General features: G+C 38.6%; 2 protein-coding genes and 1 non-coding gene across 3 annotated transcripts; 2 read left to right on the top strand and 1 right to left on the bottom strand.

The window, feature by feature from the left end:
* Nucleotides 1-359: 359 nt before the first annotated feature.
* Nucleotides 360-432, top strand: trnak-uuu. The gene has a single exon. It is a non-coding gene; the product is annotated as a tRNA-Lys (tRNA).
* A 6922-nt stretch (nucleotides 433-7354) lies between these two features.
* On the bottom strand, nucleotides 7355-10359 carry LOC121323546 (60S ribosomal protein L37a). Its single transcript, XM_041264661.1, has 4 exons — nucleotides 10258-10359; nucleotides 8929-9057; nucleotides 8584-8666; nucleotides 7355-7533 (listed from the first exon to the last, which is right to left on the bottom strand). The coding sequence occupies exons 1-4, from the start codon at nucleotides 10258-10260 to the stop codon at nucleotides 7470-7472; spliced, it is 279 nt and encodes a 92-aa protein (XP_041120595.1). The 5' UTR covers nucleotides 10261-10359; the 3' UTR covers nucleotides 7355-7469.
* A 747-nt stretch (nucleotides 10360-11106) lies between these two features.
* Nucleotides 11107-18154, top strand: LOC121323545 (transmembrane protein 169-like). The gene is made up of 3 exons (XM_041264660.1): nucleotides 11107-11334; nucleotides 13043-13420; nucleotides 14540-18154. The coding sequence occupies exons 2-3, from the start codon at nucleotides 13126-13128 to the stop codon at nucleotides 15178-15180; spliced, it is 936 nt and encodes a 311-aa protein (XP_041120594.1). The 5' UTR covers nucleotides 11107-11334; nucleotides 13043-13125; the 3' UTR covers nucleotides 15181-18154.
* Nucleotides 18155-19667: the final 1513 nt, after the last annotated feature.

The raw sequence follows: 19667 nt of genomic DNA, 5'->3' as shown, positions 1-19667 counted from the left end.
ATATACCTCGCTCTCTGCAGATGCAAGCTGTTAAGACACGTGTTTATAAATAGGCATGTCACTATACAGCAGGGTACATTTAACCCCACCAGCCACGCACATACCGAAAAATTATTCGAGCCTGTTGTATGTATTCATTATACGGTACCTCAGTGCAGCAGCATTTTGTACATGCCAAGTCAGAGCTTGTGTTGAGTGGAGAATATCAACAACTCACTCACTTCTGCCGTGTTTGGCTAACTTTAACAGTACCATATAATGCACATGTTTTTAGTGAGAATCTTCCACGCAGTCAATTTAAACTTTTACATTGCTTAGATGAAGCTTGTTACATATTATTGTCGCTGTGGTCTCACGGAGCCCGGATAGCTCAGTCGGTAGAGCATCAGACTTTTAATCTGAGGGTCCAGGGTTCAAGTCCCTGTTCGGGCGGTAGGTTCTTTTTTTTTTTTTTTTTTTTTTTCTTTAAAACATCACAATCTTTTAAAAGAAAAAACATAAACAAATATATTTTGTTTTATACACGACTGTTGACTATTTGACTATTCCAGCAAACACGACTTGTGAAAAGACCCCCCTCAAGGATGATGGTGGGGAAGTATATCTGTGTTGCACAGGCACACGCTGCTTGACAAGTTAACTGCCGAATGAGGGCAGTGCTTACAAAGGTACCACGGAATGTTCCTGTTAGGACACTGCAATCTGATTGGTTATCATATTATTGTTAATAAAACAATGAATAATCCTCTCCCTACACGACACCTTAAGCTTAAGGTCAGTATCCTATACTGCAGCCGTCTAAACATCTAAATTAGTTCATGTTTGGCAGTGAATAGGCGTTTGTTACTTTAAAAAGACACCGAAGGTGCTGATTTCCTCAGTTGTCCTGACAAGAACATTTCGTTTTTTATTTTTTTTTTTATTTTGCTTTTTGACACCAAAATAGAGAACTGAAGTGACAGGAAAGGTTTACAGAATGATCTGGTTAGAAGTCAGAGTGCAGCCTAATGGGTCTATCACATAGGATTGAAAGTCCTATCACTTTGGATCAATTGCAAGAAACTAAAAGGAGCGTACTAACTGGGCATAATCCCGTGGTTAGTACGGAGGATGGTACCAAACTAGTATGCAAGTTAATACCAATTGCAGCGAACTAAGCAAGATAGTCACCAGCTGCGTGTTACAAATGTTCTCAATTGCAATAAACCCAAAGTAACTGCTGTTGCCCGGCCTAAAACATGTTACTAAGTTTGTCCAGCAATTTCTGTAGACCTGTGGTATCATACTAACTGGAACAAACATAAAAAGTCCCAAAATGTATTGCCAACATTTATGAAATAACTATTCATAACCAAAAATGTAATAATAAATGTGAAATCTTCTGGCGGGAAAAAAAAAAAAAAAGTTTCCAACAAAATCAATTTTGTCCTTATTCAATTTAACATAGGACTAATTTATAACTAAATAATTCCAGGGCGACTTTCCAGTGTCTCTACTTTCAGCTTCTAACACAGATTTTTAACAGCAGTTCGGTGTTCTCTCCTTCAGCTGCAGGGGGCCAGGCACTATTAGCACACATGCTTTTGAGTATTATAGTGAAACCTGTCATTTTACTTAATCAACTGAAAATGTTAATAAAGCTAGAAAAGGGTATGGCAATTGATTTTGAAGTTTTGCTCAGCACTCTTTAAACCAACTGACACTGCTTGGTATTTTATTTTAACCAAAGCATTTTTTTTCAGTTCTTGGATAGCTTATGATGTTTAATTACAAATGGTATATAGCTCCTTAAAAATTCACCAAATAAAGAATCTCAATGACTTTATTTCCAAGAAGAGCAGAGGTGTTTCCAGGTGTCATGGATAAACTACAAGTACGGATTAATATGACTGTCTGGCTAATTCTCAAAACCAATCAGTGTAAACAGAGACAGACAGGACTGTTAACTCGATGTTGTTTTCATCTCATCGTGCTTCAGCGACCTCTACTGGTCAGATGCTCCACACGGTCAGGCAGACTAGCCAGGCTGGGCCATTCCTTCTGGGTTCAGGTGAAAAGACCCCCATTGATCTTTCATCCTCCTTATTTTTAAGTGTCATTTCAAATTGCACAGAAAAATGGGGCAAAATTGCTCAAAACTCAATCGCCATTCTAAAGACATTAAAAGTATAATTGCCTTTTGCCTTTCAACTCCCTATCAGCACAGCCATACCGATCAACGTAGAATGGTTTTCTCCTCCCTCCTCTGAACTCCAAGTCTTTTAACCGGGATGTGGTGTATGGCTTTCTTAAAAAGCTCGGGTCCAACTTCTTTGTAGTTGTCAAGAGCTGTTTTGGAGACTGTGGTTCCCTATGGAAATACAACAAGAGATCATAATCTCAATAACTAAATCTATTTGATATTATTCAGAAGGTGTCCTTTCATGCCAATCTAAAAGAACATCTTCGAATGTAAAAAATAAGTCAACACTATCTTGAACATGACAATTACTATAAGCTTGTTGTTTCTTTTTAGCTTTTATCTTGGACCAAGAGATGTGCAGAACTTTGTGCCAGTCCATACAAACACACTAACAAAAGTAGGGCTCAGCTGGCAGACTTGATAATGTAAACACCCCTCCACTCACCTGAGCCATGGCATTGACCCTCACCCCACTGGCAGCCCACTCGGAGCCACGGCATTGACCCTCACCTCACTGGCAGCCCACTCGGATACACGGCATTTACCCTCACCTCGCTGGCAGCCCACTCAGATCCACGGCATTGACCCTCACCCCTCTGGCAGCCCACTTAGAGCCATTGCATTGACCCTCACCCTACTGGCAGCTCACTCGGATCCACGGCATTGATCCTCATCTCGCTGGCAGCCCACTCGATGGCCAGGCTCATAGTCCGCAAGGCAGCGGCAAATAGGTGTAAAACACAAATATCATTCCTCATGCATATCCATACCTCACTCAACCCCCATCAAAAGACATTTTGGTTTAACGAAATCTGGGTTTTACAGAGCAGAAACAAATTGTTTCAATTGCTTCACTTACAACATGAACATCTTTCCACATATCAGTGACAGTGTTCACAATGGCCCCTCCATGTTCCTTCATCCAGGTATTGTACACTGCAGGGACAAATCCATTTATACAAGCGCTCACTCTGAACCAACAGCAGCTTTTCTGCTTAAATAAGATCCATTATAATGCAGGATGAGCTGCTATTCTCTTATAAAATGTTATCACAGTAAAAAAAAAAAAAAAAACAACAACATAGCAGAATGTAATAAAGGATCGTGAAAGCATGGCAAAGCGCTGGTGAGCATTGTAAAGAATAGCAAGGTATAGTAATAAAAAAAAGCATATTAATAAAGAACTGTATAAGCAGCAGAAATCCATGGTACTGCAAAAAATACTGTGGGGTTGTACAGGCACCAAGTTTAGTAGTAATAAAAGACCAGGTTGAATGCGTAGGAGGGCTGCTAATGAAGTGTTTAGACGAGTGCTCATTATTAAGATGCAGGGTGAAAGCTGCTGAGTGGATTGTTAGGAATCTAGATGATTATATACTGTATGCATGAGTGAATCTTATTTGGCGCCAGAACTATTTTGTTTTCAGTCCACACTTTCAGATTAACCCTTTATTAAGAAAGTTAATTTGGTGATGAATCAATAGGCTTAGCTAATAAATAAGACAATCCCTGAGTCCTGCTCCTGTTCTGCCTCACCCTCCCGGCAGTAGTAAAAGGTCCCATTGATGTTGGTGTCCATGACTGCATTCCAGCCCTTCGCATTGATATATTCAGCTGGACTGAGAAACTGACCACCCCCATTGTTTATCAATAAGTCAACCCTACCATGGAGCTCCAGAGTAGAGGCCACCCAACTCCTCACCTGCATGAGGAGAGAGGCAGGGAGCAATCCTGTAGCATGGGGGCAAACGAATCATTGTAGAAGGTGGCAGTGCCATATAGGAGAGACAGGCACACCTTACAAGTGTGGCAAGGCATGGCAAGTTTGTCTTAACCCAACCCATCACTTTAACCCTATGTAGTTAAATATTATGTTCATAAACGTTTGGTGGAGTTTCAATACATAAGAATAAAATAACCTTTAATCCCTTTTCATTTCCAATAGCCAGGGTGCAAAGACAATTAAAATTATTAATTATTACATGCTCTCAACTTATTTGATCGGCCCAAAGGATCTTTATATGAACATACCCCTGCTTGTTAAAGTAACTGCTCTACGGCTACTGTGGTCAATGTCTCATACTCTCTTGTAAACAAGGTTCCTCTTATTGTTCTGAGCAGAATAACATTGAGTTAATAAATACTCCAGCATGTCAGCGCTGGCCCTGCTCCCTCTTCTGCAGCGTTTACCTCCTCTTCATGGCAGATGTTGCACGAATATTGTTGGAAAACTCCTTCGCAGAAGCTTCCAACTGCTCCTTTTTCCTGGATGCAATGACAACACTACAACCTGCATCTCAGACACAAACCTAAACACACATCCAGACTGATTACAAACCACTGGCGCACAGCATCCACCAATGGAGCTAAGAGATGTACAGTTACATTGGAATGGTCTCTTTCCAAAAGGGGTCCCTCTACACTTGCATTTTAGTTACATTTTGAGAACCACTTGCTACAATCTCTGTTGGGTTGGGGTAATGAACCTGATTCTTCAGCCCAAACTTGATGAAACCTACATACAAAATGTAGCTCAGATTGACTCATTATTATTATACTAATACCACAATACCTAAGACACAAGCTTTTATTTTGAGAACCTCCAAAATTTAGAGTCCTGTTGCTACATTCTATAACATAGACTGAGCAGGCACCATATTTTGTTTGGTAACTCCTGAATGTGTATAAATGAAATTAACCTGTTTTATTTTTATTATTATTATTATTTAAAGCGGTTTCTTTTGTTCTAAAACATCTGAATATATGCTTCTGACGAGTAAAGAAAAAAACATGAGAGTTTTAAGGCAATTTATAACAAACTGCTAACTAGTAGCACACATCAGCAAGCAGGTTTTAACCATAAGAACCTATTTAACCAGTGTAATAGTGTAGTGTAGATATTTCTTCAAAAGCATCTGAACAACTGTGATAAAACCATGTTATGAGAGATTTTTCAGTAAAGATGATTTTTTCTTATAGTTATAACTGTATTTTTCTGACAAACTCCTCCCAGTCAGTGCCATTGTGGCTGAGGGTCTTTGTGTTGCAACACTTACAGTAAGTTGTACTGTGTCACTTTCTTCAGTTAAATGAATATGATTCCTTCCAGTGACAGTTGCACAGGTCTAGATAGAGCAGCTCAGAGGGGATAGCCTTTCTAATACCCATCCCGCCACCTGTAACGATTGCAAATTTGTGATTGAAGAGTCCTGCCCTGAACACTCTTTAGTTGCCATGTCTGTCATCTCTGTACAGCCAGGATGAGTTTGGTCATGTGACGTCAATGAAGCGCACACATCAGAGCGCTCATAACATTGTCATGGACTTAAAAGTGTCAAGTGCTGTTTGCTTTAAAATGGCAACAGTGCCTGTAAAACATAAATCAACATCTTGTGAAAACACAATAAAAGTTATATGTTTTATTGGATTAATTTGTGGTCTGGTTATTTCACAATCATACTTTGAGATACTCATTTCAGTCCTGTATTGGATATGCTGCTTTTGGCTCAGATAATTGTTGCCTCAGCCCTTTAAAAAGGTAACGATCTGCATCCATTTCAATGTGTTGATTAATCCATTTCATCCCTGCAATTTCCAATGACTTAATGCACTGATAATAGTGTCTCATTTTGCATAGTATCATCTTTGTTTCATGTCCCTCAGTAGTCGACGCTTCACACTTTAACTTGGCATGAACAAATAAATACTAACGAACTACTGTGCAGTGCATCTTATTGTACTGTAGAAACTTTGTTTTAAGACAAGTAGTATGGTGGATATTAAAGCATGAAACAGGGTCCAATCAAGGTGTGCAATACACAGAGGAACAGCAAAAATGCAGAGGACATACAAACCCATTTCATAACCTTCACATGCTTAAGAGCTGGACTGTAATCCTGTATTCACTTACATGCTACCGTAATATCCAATTTATGGATTGGATAGCCAAATTTATGTTGAACACGAGGTACTGAACTGTACTGTAGCAAATTAAAGGGTATACAATTACAGTCAATGCTGTACTGTATACATACACCCAATTCTTGCCAGACATTGCACTGAATCCCTTATATCAAATTCTACAAACCTAAAATACTAAATTATAGAATAAAACCTTTGTTCCTACTAAAACGCAATACAGAACAAGCATGTGGGTGGATAGTTTGTCTCTTGTCCTTCTGATCAGCCATAACAAAAAATATTTTTAGTACCTCAAATGCACAGTATAATCCTAGCTCAGCCACTGACTCACTGTGCAAGTCCCTTAACCACCTTGTGTTCCATCCTTCAGATTATACATAAAACCCAGGTCCTATTGTAAATGACTGCAGCAGTTGTAATGCAGTTCACCCACACCAGCCTCTAAATCGTTTGGATAAAAGCATCTATGAAATAATAAAGGCCAGTAGGGTTTGCTGTAGTATAATGAGAAATAGTTCCTCCCTAACCCATGATGCCGTTACCATCATGCAAATTGAAACACCTTGCTCTTAATGATCCTAAACTCCAAAGCAAATCTGTACATTAATTCTCCCGATTTCAGGCGAAACATTTTTTGGAAACTGCTTTCACATTGATTAACCATGGACATAATCCTTCAAAACTAAATCTTTTAGATTAACAATCAAAACCACACAGGATGTAAACACAATACTTTTACTCCAGAAAACAATTCAGTACTAATGCCTCTTGCTTATCCTATGCAAACCAGTTTCTGAGAAATATCTTTCCTACCTTAAATGAAATCTGTAATGACTTAAAAGCATACATTTAAATACCTTTTGTAATGAGAATTTAACTTAAAACATTAGATTAAAAAAATAAAATAATCCACTCAACCAACACTGATCAGTGTAAATGTGGGCTCTGTACTTTAAGGAATTTAAAGTTTCATTATCGTGAGGGTTTTACTTAGTTAAGCATGGAGGTAAATATTGGTTAAATGTCTGCACAGTATCTTATTTTGCTGTATATCTTCTTGAGAAACTAGATAGCTTTTCAGTATCTGATCTAGCCTCTTGGTTCGCCTTTGAAGCCCTAATTTACAGCAAAAGTTTCAAGATTCTAATTTAACCATGAGTGCTTGGTCCTCGAAGATCATCCAGAGTTTTGTACAGCTTAGGAAATAACTGGACTAAATGAAAGCAAAGAGAACCAGAGAGATGCGAAGGCCACTCTTGACAGAACTCCTTTATTGTGTGGTGATGGTTTACAAATGTACAACACAAAGCTGATTTAGAAATCTCCAGAAGCACGTACAAACACATGCTCCGACACTCAGAATAGTTTACTGCTCTTTCAATTCCTTCAGTCTTCTGATGGCAGACTTCACTGTGACTGCAGATGTGGTGCTGGAAAATGAAAGTTAAAATCCCAATTGGGGTCACAGAACAAGAAAACAAGAATATTGGAGGCTTACTGCTGGGACTACTTTAGACCCTGAATTAATGTTTTGGCAACTTACACAACTCTAATCTAAAATGATTTAACTGAATCTCACATGAAATGATTAATCTTGTCCAAGCATAGATCCCTTTACATGACTAGGAAAAGTACACCAAATGCTACAATCCGTTATTCAAATAACAAAGCTGCTGAATTTCTTACATTTTTCATGCCAAGCAGCGATTAGCTTGGATTTGGAAACTGATGAAATACACCGTGTAACAATTTATTTATTTTTGTTCCTGGGTAGTAAGTGTTATTTCCTAATTGCTTATGCCTCAAAAGTATAGAAAATGGCTATTCCCCACAAACTTTGCTTTTGTGACCAGGACAGTGATTTCAAAATATCACTATTTCCAATAGGAAAACGGGCAAATGTGTGTCTTCGTTCACAAAAAGTCAGAAAAACAACATATGAATCCAAATTAACATGTATTTATACTAAAGTAATACAAAAATGACTACAAAAGATTTAGAAGAGTAGTTTTGAGATTTACGATTGTACTATATTTACAGTCTAATCGTAGATCTTGAAAAACTACTCGCTTCTAAATCTTTTGTAGTTTGCCCGTTTTCCCATTGGAAATAGTGTTATTTTGAACACTGTCCTGGTCACAGAAGCAAAGTTTGTGGGGAATAATAGCCATTTTCTATACTTTTGAGGCATAAGCAATTAGGAAATAACACTTACTACCCAGGAACAAAAATTGTGTTACAAAGTGATATCATTAAATGCCTAATATTATGGAGATAATGTCCCAAAACCTGCTCCCATACTGTGTTGGAGTCTTTCCAACCCTCTGGCATTCAGGGCTTCAAACACAGGTTCAATCAGCTTTTATAATAAACTAGGCAGTGTTTTGACACAATGCAATCTTTAAAATCCTATTGAATGAACTACTTCCATCAGTCAATTTGACTTGACTTAAAGAAAACACATTAAATTAGTAACATACTTGTATGTCCAAGCGCCACCAGCAACTGTCTTCATGCAGGACCCACAGTTCCAGATACCAACAGCCTTTCTCTTCATCTTGGTCTAAGGAAACAAAGCAGAAGAATGAAGCAACATTTCATAAGCACCTGCATTTCTCCCCACAAAAAATTAAATACTAGTTTAAAAAGTAGCACTTTTTACATCACTAGGTTGTAGTATGTCATGAATAAATGGAAGATAACAGTACATTAGACAGCCACAATAAATAAATGGATAGACTGCTACATGTGACACTATAGCAAACCCGTGTTTTGCTTCCTCTATGGGTTTCATACAATTGTGTAGACAAAAGTGCATTGCTCACCTTGCCACAGAAGGAGCAGGTGTACTTGGCATGCTGGCTGATTTCAATTTTCTTAACCATCTTCCTGAGGGAGGCACCATAGCGGGTACCGTACTTTCCGACAATCCCAACCTTCTTGGTTCGTTTTGCCTGTTCAGAGAACAAGAGATAGTTTAGAACTACACAATGTTGTTTACTTGGATTTAAAAAAAAAAAGCCACTTGCAAAAAAAAAAAAAAAAAAAAAAAAAAAAAAAAAAAAAAAAAGCCTACTGGGCATATTGCAAGTTACTGTACTATAAACTAATAATGACGTTGTCTGTCTAGGGTGTTTGGTGTTAATCTATTCTGTTGACTTGGTTTATTCCCTTTGTACCCACTGGTCCTGCACAGGTACATCAATAGTGCAGCACAAATACAAAGAGACTTGTTGCTGCTACACATGTCTGATTAAGTGTTGAAAATTATGGGATGGGTTACTGATTTTGTATTTGCAAACAAAGCAACAAAATAATATTGGTTAGGTTTAATAGTCGTATTGAGGAGAAACTTGCAAAGGGCAACCACCGAGTCCAGAAGTTGAGAATGGGCCTAAAACTAACATTAGTAACAGACATGATTAAAATGCAACATGTCTTGTTCCTGATTCACAAAACACACCTCACTAAAAGTCGAGGAACTGTGTACTTGTCGTAGGATTTATCACGATTTACTAGGAAGTACAGCATACATTTACGAAGAAACACCTGACATATTATAAAGCGTGTTGTATGTAAACACCTTTTCGTGTTCAGACGAGTGTGTAGCACTCCTATTGGCATAGGAAAGCATCTACTTCATTCCAGAAAGTGACCACGTAAATGATCTTACAAACATTCCTCTTAAACTAGTTCCGCCTTACCAGGTCTTCCGACACACAATGCATTGTAAAAGCGAACACGCCTAATCGTATGTCAACGTAAGTACATTCTCACACATACACTCCCGTGAATATACACCGTTGACACAGCGTAGTTTAGCTGCTTCGCTTTCACAAACTCCCTCAACATAATCAATACCGTGTACGAAAAGCGTTCGCTAACATTTCTTAGTTTTAATGAGGTTCTTTTATTTCAAAATAAAAATAACGACATTGCACTCTGCGACAGATGGCGGGTATTGCCATTCCCTTTTTCGTGTTGTTTTTTTTTTAAACTTAAATATCAAATCCACCAAGCCAATAAAAACAAATATGTGACGATAAAAATCAACATGTAAAGTCGTTAATGGTTTAATGTCTGGAGTGGTGTAATATCTATGGATGGAAAGGGATTCGGTTGACTTGTTTCTTCAGGCCACAATTTCCACTCACCATCTTGGAAGAGGTCTGGGTCCAAAAGAGGGAGATGCATCATGCGCAGGCGCGATTTAGCTGCGCGGATAGACGTGCATGCTGGGACACTGGGGGAGTTAACTTAATTAATAATTTAATTGGCACAGCAATGCGATATTTATGACGAAAAATTAAGCACACTGGGATTTTTTTTTAAAAACAATTAAGCATGTTAAAATGCACATTACACAGATATACGAGTACATCGTTATAAAACATTTAATTAGCACAATGAATACAGCAAATTGTCTGTAGGTTTACTTTTCACACTTATCATTTAGCTATACGCTTACATGAGTTCTGGCTAATGAAAATTTAAAAAACCATACGCCAAATTTAATTTACTTTTCGTGTCTGTTTAATACAATAAGTTTCTCCAGATATGCAAGACCTTCTTGCTCATGGTGCTGAACCCCGATTGGCAGAGCCTGGGAGCAGACTTGACCGGTTTGATATTGTACATAGTGTGGACGGAGCGCATGTTGACCATGTTCACTTTACTGCAGTGGAACCAACGTGATACCATGCCTTACCCACAAGCATCAGCAAGAGCTGCGTTGATGAAGAGCTATTTGTAAAAGATACAGCAGTAGCATGTAACCCTTCCAATCTCTATAGTAGTAGTACAGTATGGGCTATTGAAACTTGCATTTTTATATAAAAAATAAATAAAAAAGAGAATACAGATCAATGTAAATGCCGTCCCTCTGATTTCCAGTCTGCTACAGTACATCCCAGAGCCTCGTTGGTTTTTTTTTTTTTTTTTTTTTTTTTTTTTTGATGTTTTTTTTTTGGGGGGGGGGGGGTTGTGGTTTTTTAAAAGCTCAGTCTCCTCCCAGCTGTTGAAGCTGGAGGGGCGGAGTGAATACGACCCCAGATCCGGCTCTAGGACTCCTTTGTGCGGTTGCTGCTGGTTGGAGCAGCGGTAGATTGCTGGCTGTACGTTAGTGACTGCACTGCACATTGCAGCAAGTCCCACACCCTGCACATGCATATTTAAAAAGGTGCCGCAATCAGATCTGAGTTTACACGCCCATTGCCTTTCAACTCTTCAAGGTAAGATCACGATGCTGTTATGATTTTTACTAAAAACATTTCGATTCACTCGAAACAAAGACTGTTGCGGTTGGATTTATGGGATCAGCTGAGTGCACTTTTTTTCTTATGTCATTAAGGCAAAGCCTGGTTTTTGGTTTGTGAAAATTAAGTATTCATTGCAAATGGGAATACAGCGGATGCACTGCACATTATTGTCATTTTACAAGGGCTAAGTTTAGCGTAACGATTCGTTTGTGGTTTACTTTTTTTCTTTTTCTTTTTTTTTTTTTAACTTAAAATATAATACCACAGGCTCTAGTTTGTGTTATGTAGACATTTATTTTGTGGTCAGCGTTTGGTAAAAACCACGGTCACCTGCATGCTATTTGTCTAATTTTTATATAAATATTTACTAATGCAAAAATATAAATTTAGATGTATAGATTTACAATCGTTTCACCCTTTTGAATTCATCACCACAATTCCTTGCACTGAACAGGCAACATTAGGATTAGAGGAAGCACAGCTGTTTGTATGGAGTAAAAAAAACAAATATAATTTATTTGAAATGAAGATTAATAGGTAAGGTAACCCATTTGAGAATAATGACAATAAAACATTAAATACAGTCTAGCAATATCTGGTGCAGGGTGTAATATGGATTGAAGTACTGGTACTGGGTTATATACTGGACTAAAACATTTCACATGCACAGAATAGGGTGTAGGGGAGTAGTATACAATGTGAAACAAGACAGACTTGTCCATGATTGTTTTTAGATTTATTCTTAAAACATACTGGTTTAAAATGCACAGTCATCTGAATTTAGCGGTCACTTTCAATCAGGCAGCTAAATCCCTGATTGTTTTCATAAGTGAATAGCAGTGGTACCTGTCTGAAACAGCCACAACTGCCCTTTGGTGGTTAACTGTGGTTTCATAGTTTTTTTTGTTTTATTTGTTTTTACCAGAGATAATTTGAGTTAGTAATTAATAAAACCTTATCCAAAAACGCAAACACTTATTACACAAATCAAAGACATGTTAGGTATCATTTTAAATTTACACAGAGAAATGGTTTAAATATGAGGTTTGCCTAAAGCACAAAGCAACTTTTCAAGTTTCTCAAATTTAACTACATTGACTGGTCAGTAGGTTGGAGTGTAAGTAAGATGTCTTGATGTAAGCTGTGTCGATACACTGTACACATTCAAGGGTTGAGCTGTCTGCAGCTATTCAGCAACAATGTGGGAAAGCAGATGGATCTCTGCGCCTTTGCAAAGGCATGTTCGTGGGTGTCTATGCAGGCGGCTGTATTGATCAACCATCATGACAGTCTCCTGGGTGTTCCAGGAATGGCAACATTCTAACATTTTTTGTCCAGTCAGTGTTGCTTCCACAGCTGCCTTTTATTTCATGGCTTTAAAGGCCACAGAGTTTAAAGTTCAAACAAATTGTGTTCCTCCAACCAACACCAAATGTGCATGTATCATTTCCTGACCAGCTTCACTTTTGGTGTATGTTTAGCTCCATAGGTTTTTGCCAGTATGCATGTGAACTAGTCCTATAGTGCCTATATCTAACAGAAACAAAACAAAAATATGGAAGTTCTCTTGTAATGAGACCTTGATGCCTGTCATTAACCAATCAGCTTTTCTCCCTATTGACTGACACTACAATAATCATGAGGGCAATTGCATGTAGGTAACCCTGCTGTCTCTCCGCAGAGACCCTGTGTGGTGTGGTGCCAGGCAGAATGGGACGTCCTGGTGCCCTGAACTCTCACTAAGGAGTCAGGTACCAGCAGGCCATGCAGGGAGAAGCCTCGGCAGGGGCCATTGGCATGGAGCAGGTGAGCCAACTGGGGGCTGAGAGCCCACGCCTTGCCTCGCTGCGCAGGTCAGAGGTCACGGGTGGCCCCTCCCAGGGCGAGGAGGGCAGAGTGGAGAGGAGGAAGAGGAGGAAGAAGGAGCCGAGGCCAGAGTCCATCATTGTGTACCACTCGGAGGCAGAGAAGGGGGTGACCGAGGAGTCTCCGGCAGAGGAGGGGATTGAGAAGAGCGGACAGGAAGGGCCCAAGTTCCTCAGCACTCCCACAGGCGAGGGTGAGCGTGGAACAGATTAAAATTTGTGTTGGTTGTAAACTGGAATGGGCTAAAACTGTTCTCCAGAATTGACACAGTGAGAGACAGGAGCCTGTGTTTTCCACTGGAGTGGGTGAATGTTGATATGCGATATGGGCAATTTGCCCACAGAGGAAATTTAGGTTTTGGGTCTCGATCAAAATGATGGTACAGCCATAACCAAGTATAGCTCTGGCAACACAATAAAGTTGAATGTATGCTAGTCAACTGTACAGCTGCATCCTCTTATGAATGCACGTTAGTTATAAGAAGAACAGTTCATACTACTGGTATTTTATTTATTTATTCATTATATTTGAGGGATGTGAGTCAGGCGTGGTGCCAGCAGGAGCCATGTGTGCTTCTCTTCACAGCTCTTTTAGAAAAAAAAAAAAAATTGATTTAACCCATTAAGTGCCATTGTCCTCATTTGAGCAGCATTTCTAACTGTCATCTCTACCTGTTCTCTTTAACTATTTTGTTATGAAAGCTTACTCTAATTGTGTCAACCGCAAAGGTTAAGTCTAATTGTAATGTATCAAATTCCGTACATACAACTTGTGTTCTGATTTTTTCAAAGACAAATGTATTTGGTACTTAATGGTTTAAAATAACTTAAACTTCCCTAAATGTTTTTATTTTTTTATCTGAGTGGTTCATTCTGGGTTCTGTTGCTTCAATAATAGTTATATATTTTTTCTGCCTTTTAATAATTGGGGCTTTGAGCTGGCTTTGGAAAATAGCAGAGAATAAAAAAAAAGGAATTGAAATATGTGAAGATCTGTAGTCTTTATAAAAGCTTGGTTTTGACTTTTTAAATTTATGTTGCTATTTAGCCCCCGATGTAGCACTAATCTTAGACTACCTGACCTAAGGTAACACTAAGTGTGCCAGGATTACTGATAATCCGTAGCTGTTAGTCTTTTTTCATCTACATTTTTCTCATTTAATTCAGTTTTTAAAATTCATATATTTGTGATTTGTCTGCATCTTTAAGCGCACGCTGTTCACCTGTTTAGGTTCATAGAATGGTCTGTTCTATGTAATTGAAGACTTAAATCCTTCCCTGGATGGTTTGTTATTAACAGCCTGTTTTGTCAGCTCTCACAGGAGGCTGGAACGCTCCTCTGGACAGCCGCTACGTCACTCTGACCGGCACCATCACCCGGGGGAAGAAGAAAGGCCAGATGGTGGACATCCACGTGACACTGACTGATAAAGAGATGCAGGAGCTGGCCAGGTCCAGAGAGCCTCTCCGGAGAGAGCAGGAAGGCGAGGGGGGTGAGCGGGCCTGCTGGGTGGGGGCTGGCCGTGGGCCCCACATCCTGGTCTGGAGCTTGTCGTGCGCACCCGTGGTGTTCCTGCTCTCTTTCGTCATGTCCTTCTACTACGGGACCATCACCTGGTACAATGTCTTCCTGGTCTACAATGAGGAGCGGACTTTCTGGCACAAAATCACCGTCTGCCCCTGCCTCATCATCTTCTACCCCATCCTCATCGTGGTGCTCTCCCTGTCCCTGGGGGTCTACACTGCCGTCACCCAGGTGTCCTGGGCCTTCGCCGAGTGGTGGCAGGCAGTCCGAGACCTGGAGAAAGGCTTATGCGGCTGGATCTGTGGCAAGCTGGGCCTGGAGGACTGTTCCCCCTACAGCATCGTGGAGCTGCTTGACTCCGATAACCTGTCAGGCAGCCTGCAGGGCAAGGGGGGACCTTCACAGGGGCTCGAGACCTCCGCTGTCTGAGTCCTCCAGTCTGTTTTGTGTCGTTGTTTCTCGCAGAGCAGTGGCTGTAGTTTATCACAGCTTTTTACTTTGATGTGCAATGGTAGTGAAGTAGAGAATGAAATCTGGCTATGCAACCAAACTGATGAGCCACAGAAATGAAAGAGCAGGTAGCTTAAAATTACTTTTTGTTTGAGCTTTTTATGAGGTTTGTAATCATTGGGAGTGGTTTTTATTGCAGTTACTCGTCCGCCTACATTCTGAAATCTATTCGCTTCAAATAGGCATTGTCGCAAATTTTGTTCTGAAAGAAAATACACCCTTTCTAAAATTGAACGAATACTACTTACCTGGAGAGCCTGAATGAAATGTAGGATTTGTTTATTTCAGATTTGGGAACTTTTTTATTGTGTGCTTTCTTCCTTTCTGAAAATATTTTGCTACTGACAGTTTAGAATAAATAGCTTTGAAAATCTAGTCCATAAAAGTGCTTTATCCTGAGTGGCCAGATTCTTTTTCATCATTGCTGTATTTGTAATCTAGGCTAGATAGTTGTATGAACTAGCGCCATCTAGCATGTAAAGTATGTGTACTAAGAACCACTCGGAAGGATTGCAAAGGTGACAGAAAAACTAAATCAAATGTCATTTGAATCTATGTACTCTTTCTAAGGTTTTCAAACTAGTTTTATTAGGGGTGTCAAGTTTAACCAGTACACACTTCCTTTGGTTTGATAATGCTAAATGTTCAGTCTTTCATGTGTCAACTAAACAGATATCGGCCTCTAAATGCATTCAGCATGTTATTCATTTGCTTCGTTGTCACCTGAACTTTTATATTAGTACATTCAGTATTGCTTACTACATGGGAAGCACTGTTAGCAATGTAGAGTTTTATTACATAAGTTACATTTTTTATTGCAAAGATTGTGATTTGTTGTGTATAGCAAGTGTAAAATATAAGTGCAGTCGGTGTACATGTTCACAACTATTATTTTCCACCTGTGGAGAACCTAGTTTTTACATATTTAAGATGGCAATCTAGTAATATTAGAGTTTTTCCTTTCACAAAAGGAAGTATTATGTCTTTGATAATATCCTCTGAAGTTGTCTTTCGCTACTGATTTATTTCGATAGCTTTAAATGTCATTTAAATTCCTTTTGTACATTGCTTATACTGTCTGATGGTATTTGCAACCATTATGCCTGGTTCTGGGTTCTGCTTGTTCAATACTGTGTTTCATTTTTCTGTAAATCCGTCTCTCTGTTTCTGAATTTGCTTTGAGCCTGTCTGGAGAATCTGAACAGTCTTCCTCTTTCCATTCAAATCATGTGACCTTTCAACTCCCTAAACCCACAACCACTGAGAGAGATTGCAAACACTAAAAAACAGTAAGGGACAGTGAAACACATTTGAATCTCCTTTCTCTTCAATATAGCTGCGCTTTCCTACTGCTAGTGTAGTTTTATTTTCAAAGAAAACTGTAGTTATTTGCTATTTATATACAGTGTGTTTTAGTGTTTGGAAAATGGGTGAAATCTTTAAAGTGTTTTTCAAAAAGTAATCCATGGTTTAGAATACTGTTTAGCTTTTTCAGTTTGAGTCCGCTTGTAGCAGAATTTTCTTATCTCATGTTTTCGTTCTCCATTAAAAACGTTTTTTTGAATCCTGATGTATTCCTACCACAGACATTTAAAAAAACGAAGCTGTAACTTTAAAAGGAGGCAGCAATAGTAAGATATGAGAACCCTCACCACTGTAGCTGGGCTGAATTTGACAGCTTTTATCACTCATTATGGGTTCATTTGGCTGATTTGCCTATTCAGTTTATAATGTGTTGCACTGAGTTCTCCATACTTTCCCCAAATTTTCTGGCTTTTTTAAAAATGTTTTAATCTCTATCACGTGTGGCTGTGTAGTATTATCAGCACTCCGTTCTCTGTATTGAATTTACTAGTTCTGAGCTCTTCAGTACTTTAGTCAATACTACAGCTTTAATTTGACTAGAAACCTGCATTAGCACGGTTTGCAGTTGAGCTTGGAATGAGATGGAGGTAAACTCTCGAATTTCTTAGCCTGAAGCTTATCAAAATAAATCATTTAAGGAGTGATGAACCAAGGCTTCAAAAAATGTCTTGCCTTTTTTGGCACTAGATCAATTGTCTCCCTTTTCTTGCATGAGAGACAGTGTTGGAGAAGTTCCTTTTAAAAAGTAATCTGTTACTAGAACAAAAATGTAACTCGTTACAGTAACTTATTACCTTAAAAAAACTAGTTACAGTTACAAATAATTACTTTCCTGGACCATTTTACAGAGAGATTTTTTTTTTTTTGGTTTGGACAGGCTGCAAGAGGAAATCACAAGCATGTTCATATGACATGGAAAGTTTGACTTGGACTGTTGAGTCGCTTTCTGATTTCTATGTTCTGCATTAGCCATATTCCTAAAGTAACTACAACTAACAAAGTTCAATATTCCAGGTCTTTTGTAGTATTCTTTTTCTGTGCACCCACATGACTGGCTATGATATAATTTTCCTGTAATTTATGAATGTGATTATTTATTTATAACTGTGAGCAGTTTCACATTGTATTTCATTCCCCACTTGTGAACTTGTTTAAACCCACAGCTTCATATACAACCATGAGAAGTAAAGTGGAATGGTCCGGGCAGTGCTTTACAGCAAAGCCATACAGGCATATTGAGCTGGGCCAGACACCTACTGAATGGCTTATGTGACAACTGTGACACTGCATACCTATCTCAACCTTGGCACGCTGGCACCTGAAGGTTGTTCAGTGCATGTTTTGAGTGGGTATAAACTTTGGGGGCACTTTGCTCATGTTTCCTATTCAAACTGTGTCTCTGTGGTTCCCTCACAGACCCTGAATGTGCACAGCAATACACTCTGCTCCTTTCTTTGCTAAAAGCCACATTACTGTAACCCTGATCGCTTTGATGTGTTGTTACGTGTTTCTTTTCCTATAAAGTTTTTATTGTTATTATTATTATACCTTTGTATAGTTCTTACATTACATTTTTTAGGCATCCCTGTTCTTGGAGCTTATATTTTTTTGTAACTACATCATCACCGATTATTCTTTATTTATTTATTTATTCCCCCCCCCCCCCCCCCCCCCCCCCCCCCACACACACACACATCACACACACCACACACACACACACACACAGCACATAAGCTCTTTGAGATGCTGACTTCATATTTTCGGTGCAACGGAAACACCTCAGGGCAAATGTAATTGTAGCCTTTGACTTGTCCCCTGATGGCTCCCCTCGAATAAGATTGCATGAAATTCCGAAATATCAAATCCTAAAATGTACTATTGTTAACCCGTAATCTCAAAAAAAAATAATAATAATTACAATTTTTAAACTGCAAGGGTTATATTCTTAGAACCAAACAACTTCAGTCCTACTATTCATGGCCTCACTTTTATATCATTGACAAGAAATTGTCTCCTTCCAAAAAATAGGAGTTCATTAAAGACTAGTGAACAATTAGAACACAATCCAATCTTCATTAAAAAAAAGTATAGTATAAAAATAACTGAAACACTTCTAAGAGCCAGCAGGATGCTAACCTGCAACCTGGGAGAATATATGCGAGTATGCACACTATTAGGCTATGAAGCCAAGATCCTGGATCCAGATCTGGGGAACAATCAATCTGCCTAGAGTAAGTAAATGACTAATTACATGTGGGATAAAAACATGATTGTTCTTTCTGGGTAAGTCAAAAATCATTCTCAGTACAGTTCCATTATAAGTCTTCACATTTGGTACGCAGCTTTTATGATTCTTTTGATCAAGTTTCTTATTGGTCATTGTCTATGGGGCACTGTTTGTTTCATGCATCATTTCGTCCACAAAAGGACCTTTAGTGCACCAAATGCACAGGCTGGTACATTCTGTGCACAAAAGGAAAAAAAAACTGCACAAAATGTAAACAAACATGGATTTATTTGTGTCCACAAAAGGCAAACATGCTTTTACTTCATGTGGACAAAATGATTTTACTGATTTACATTTTCTAAATTAATTTTGTGCACATAATAAAATTTGCAGTTTACATTTTGTCCACAAAAAAAAGTAGCTTATGCATTCTCTTTTTTTCCACAAAATCACTTTAAACATAAATACACAAAATACATAATTGTGAACAAAATGCATCTGGGTGGTTGAAATGTACATTATGTGGACATTTTTTGCATCCACAAAATTATGTATTTTGTGTATTTTTGTTTAAGTGATATTGCAGAGAAAAGAGAATGCATAATCAGGTTTTTTTTTTTGGACAAAGTGAACACTGCTAAAGTGCACAAAATTAATTTAGAAAAACAAAGTATCATGCACAAAATGTAAATCTGTAAAATAATTTGTGAACATAAAGTAAAAGCATGTTTGCCTTTTGTGGACACAACTGCAATCCATGTTTGTTCACATTTTGTGCAGTTTTTTTTTCCTTTTGTGCACAGAATGTACCAGC

Source organism: Polyodon spathula, chromosome 11 (genome assembly GCF_017654505.1).
Source record: "Polyodon spathula isolate WHYD16114869_AA chromosome 11, ASM1765450v1, whole genome shotgun sequence".
NCBI classification, from domain to species: domain Eukaryota; kingdom Metazoa; phylum Chordata; class Actinopteri; order Acipenseriformes; family Polyodontidae; genus Polyodon; species Polyodon spathula.
This window is presented reverse-complemented; position numbering and strand designations above follow the sequence as displayed.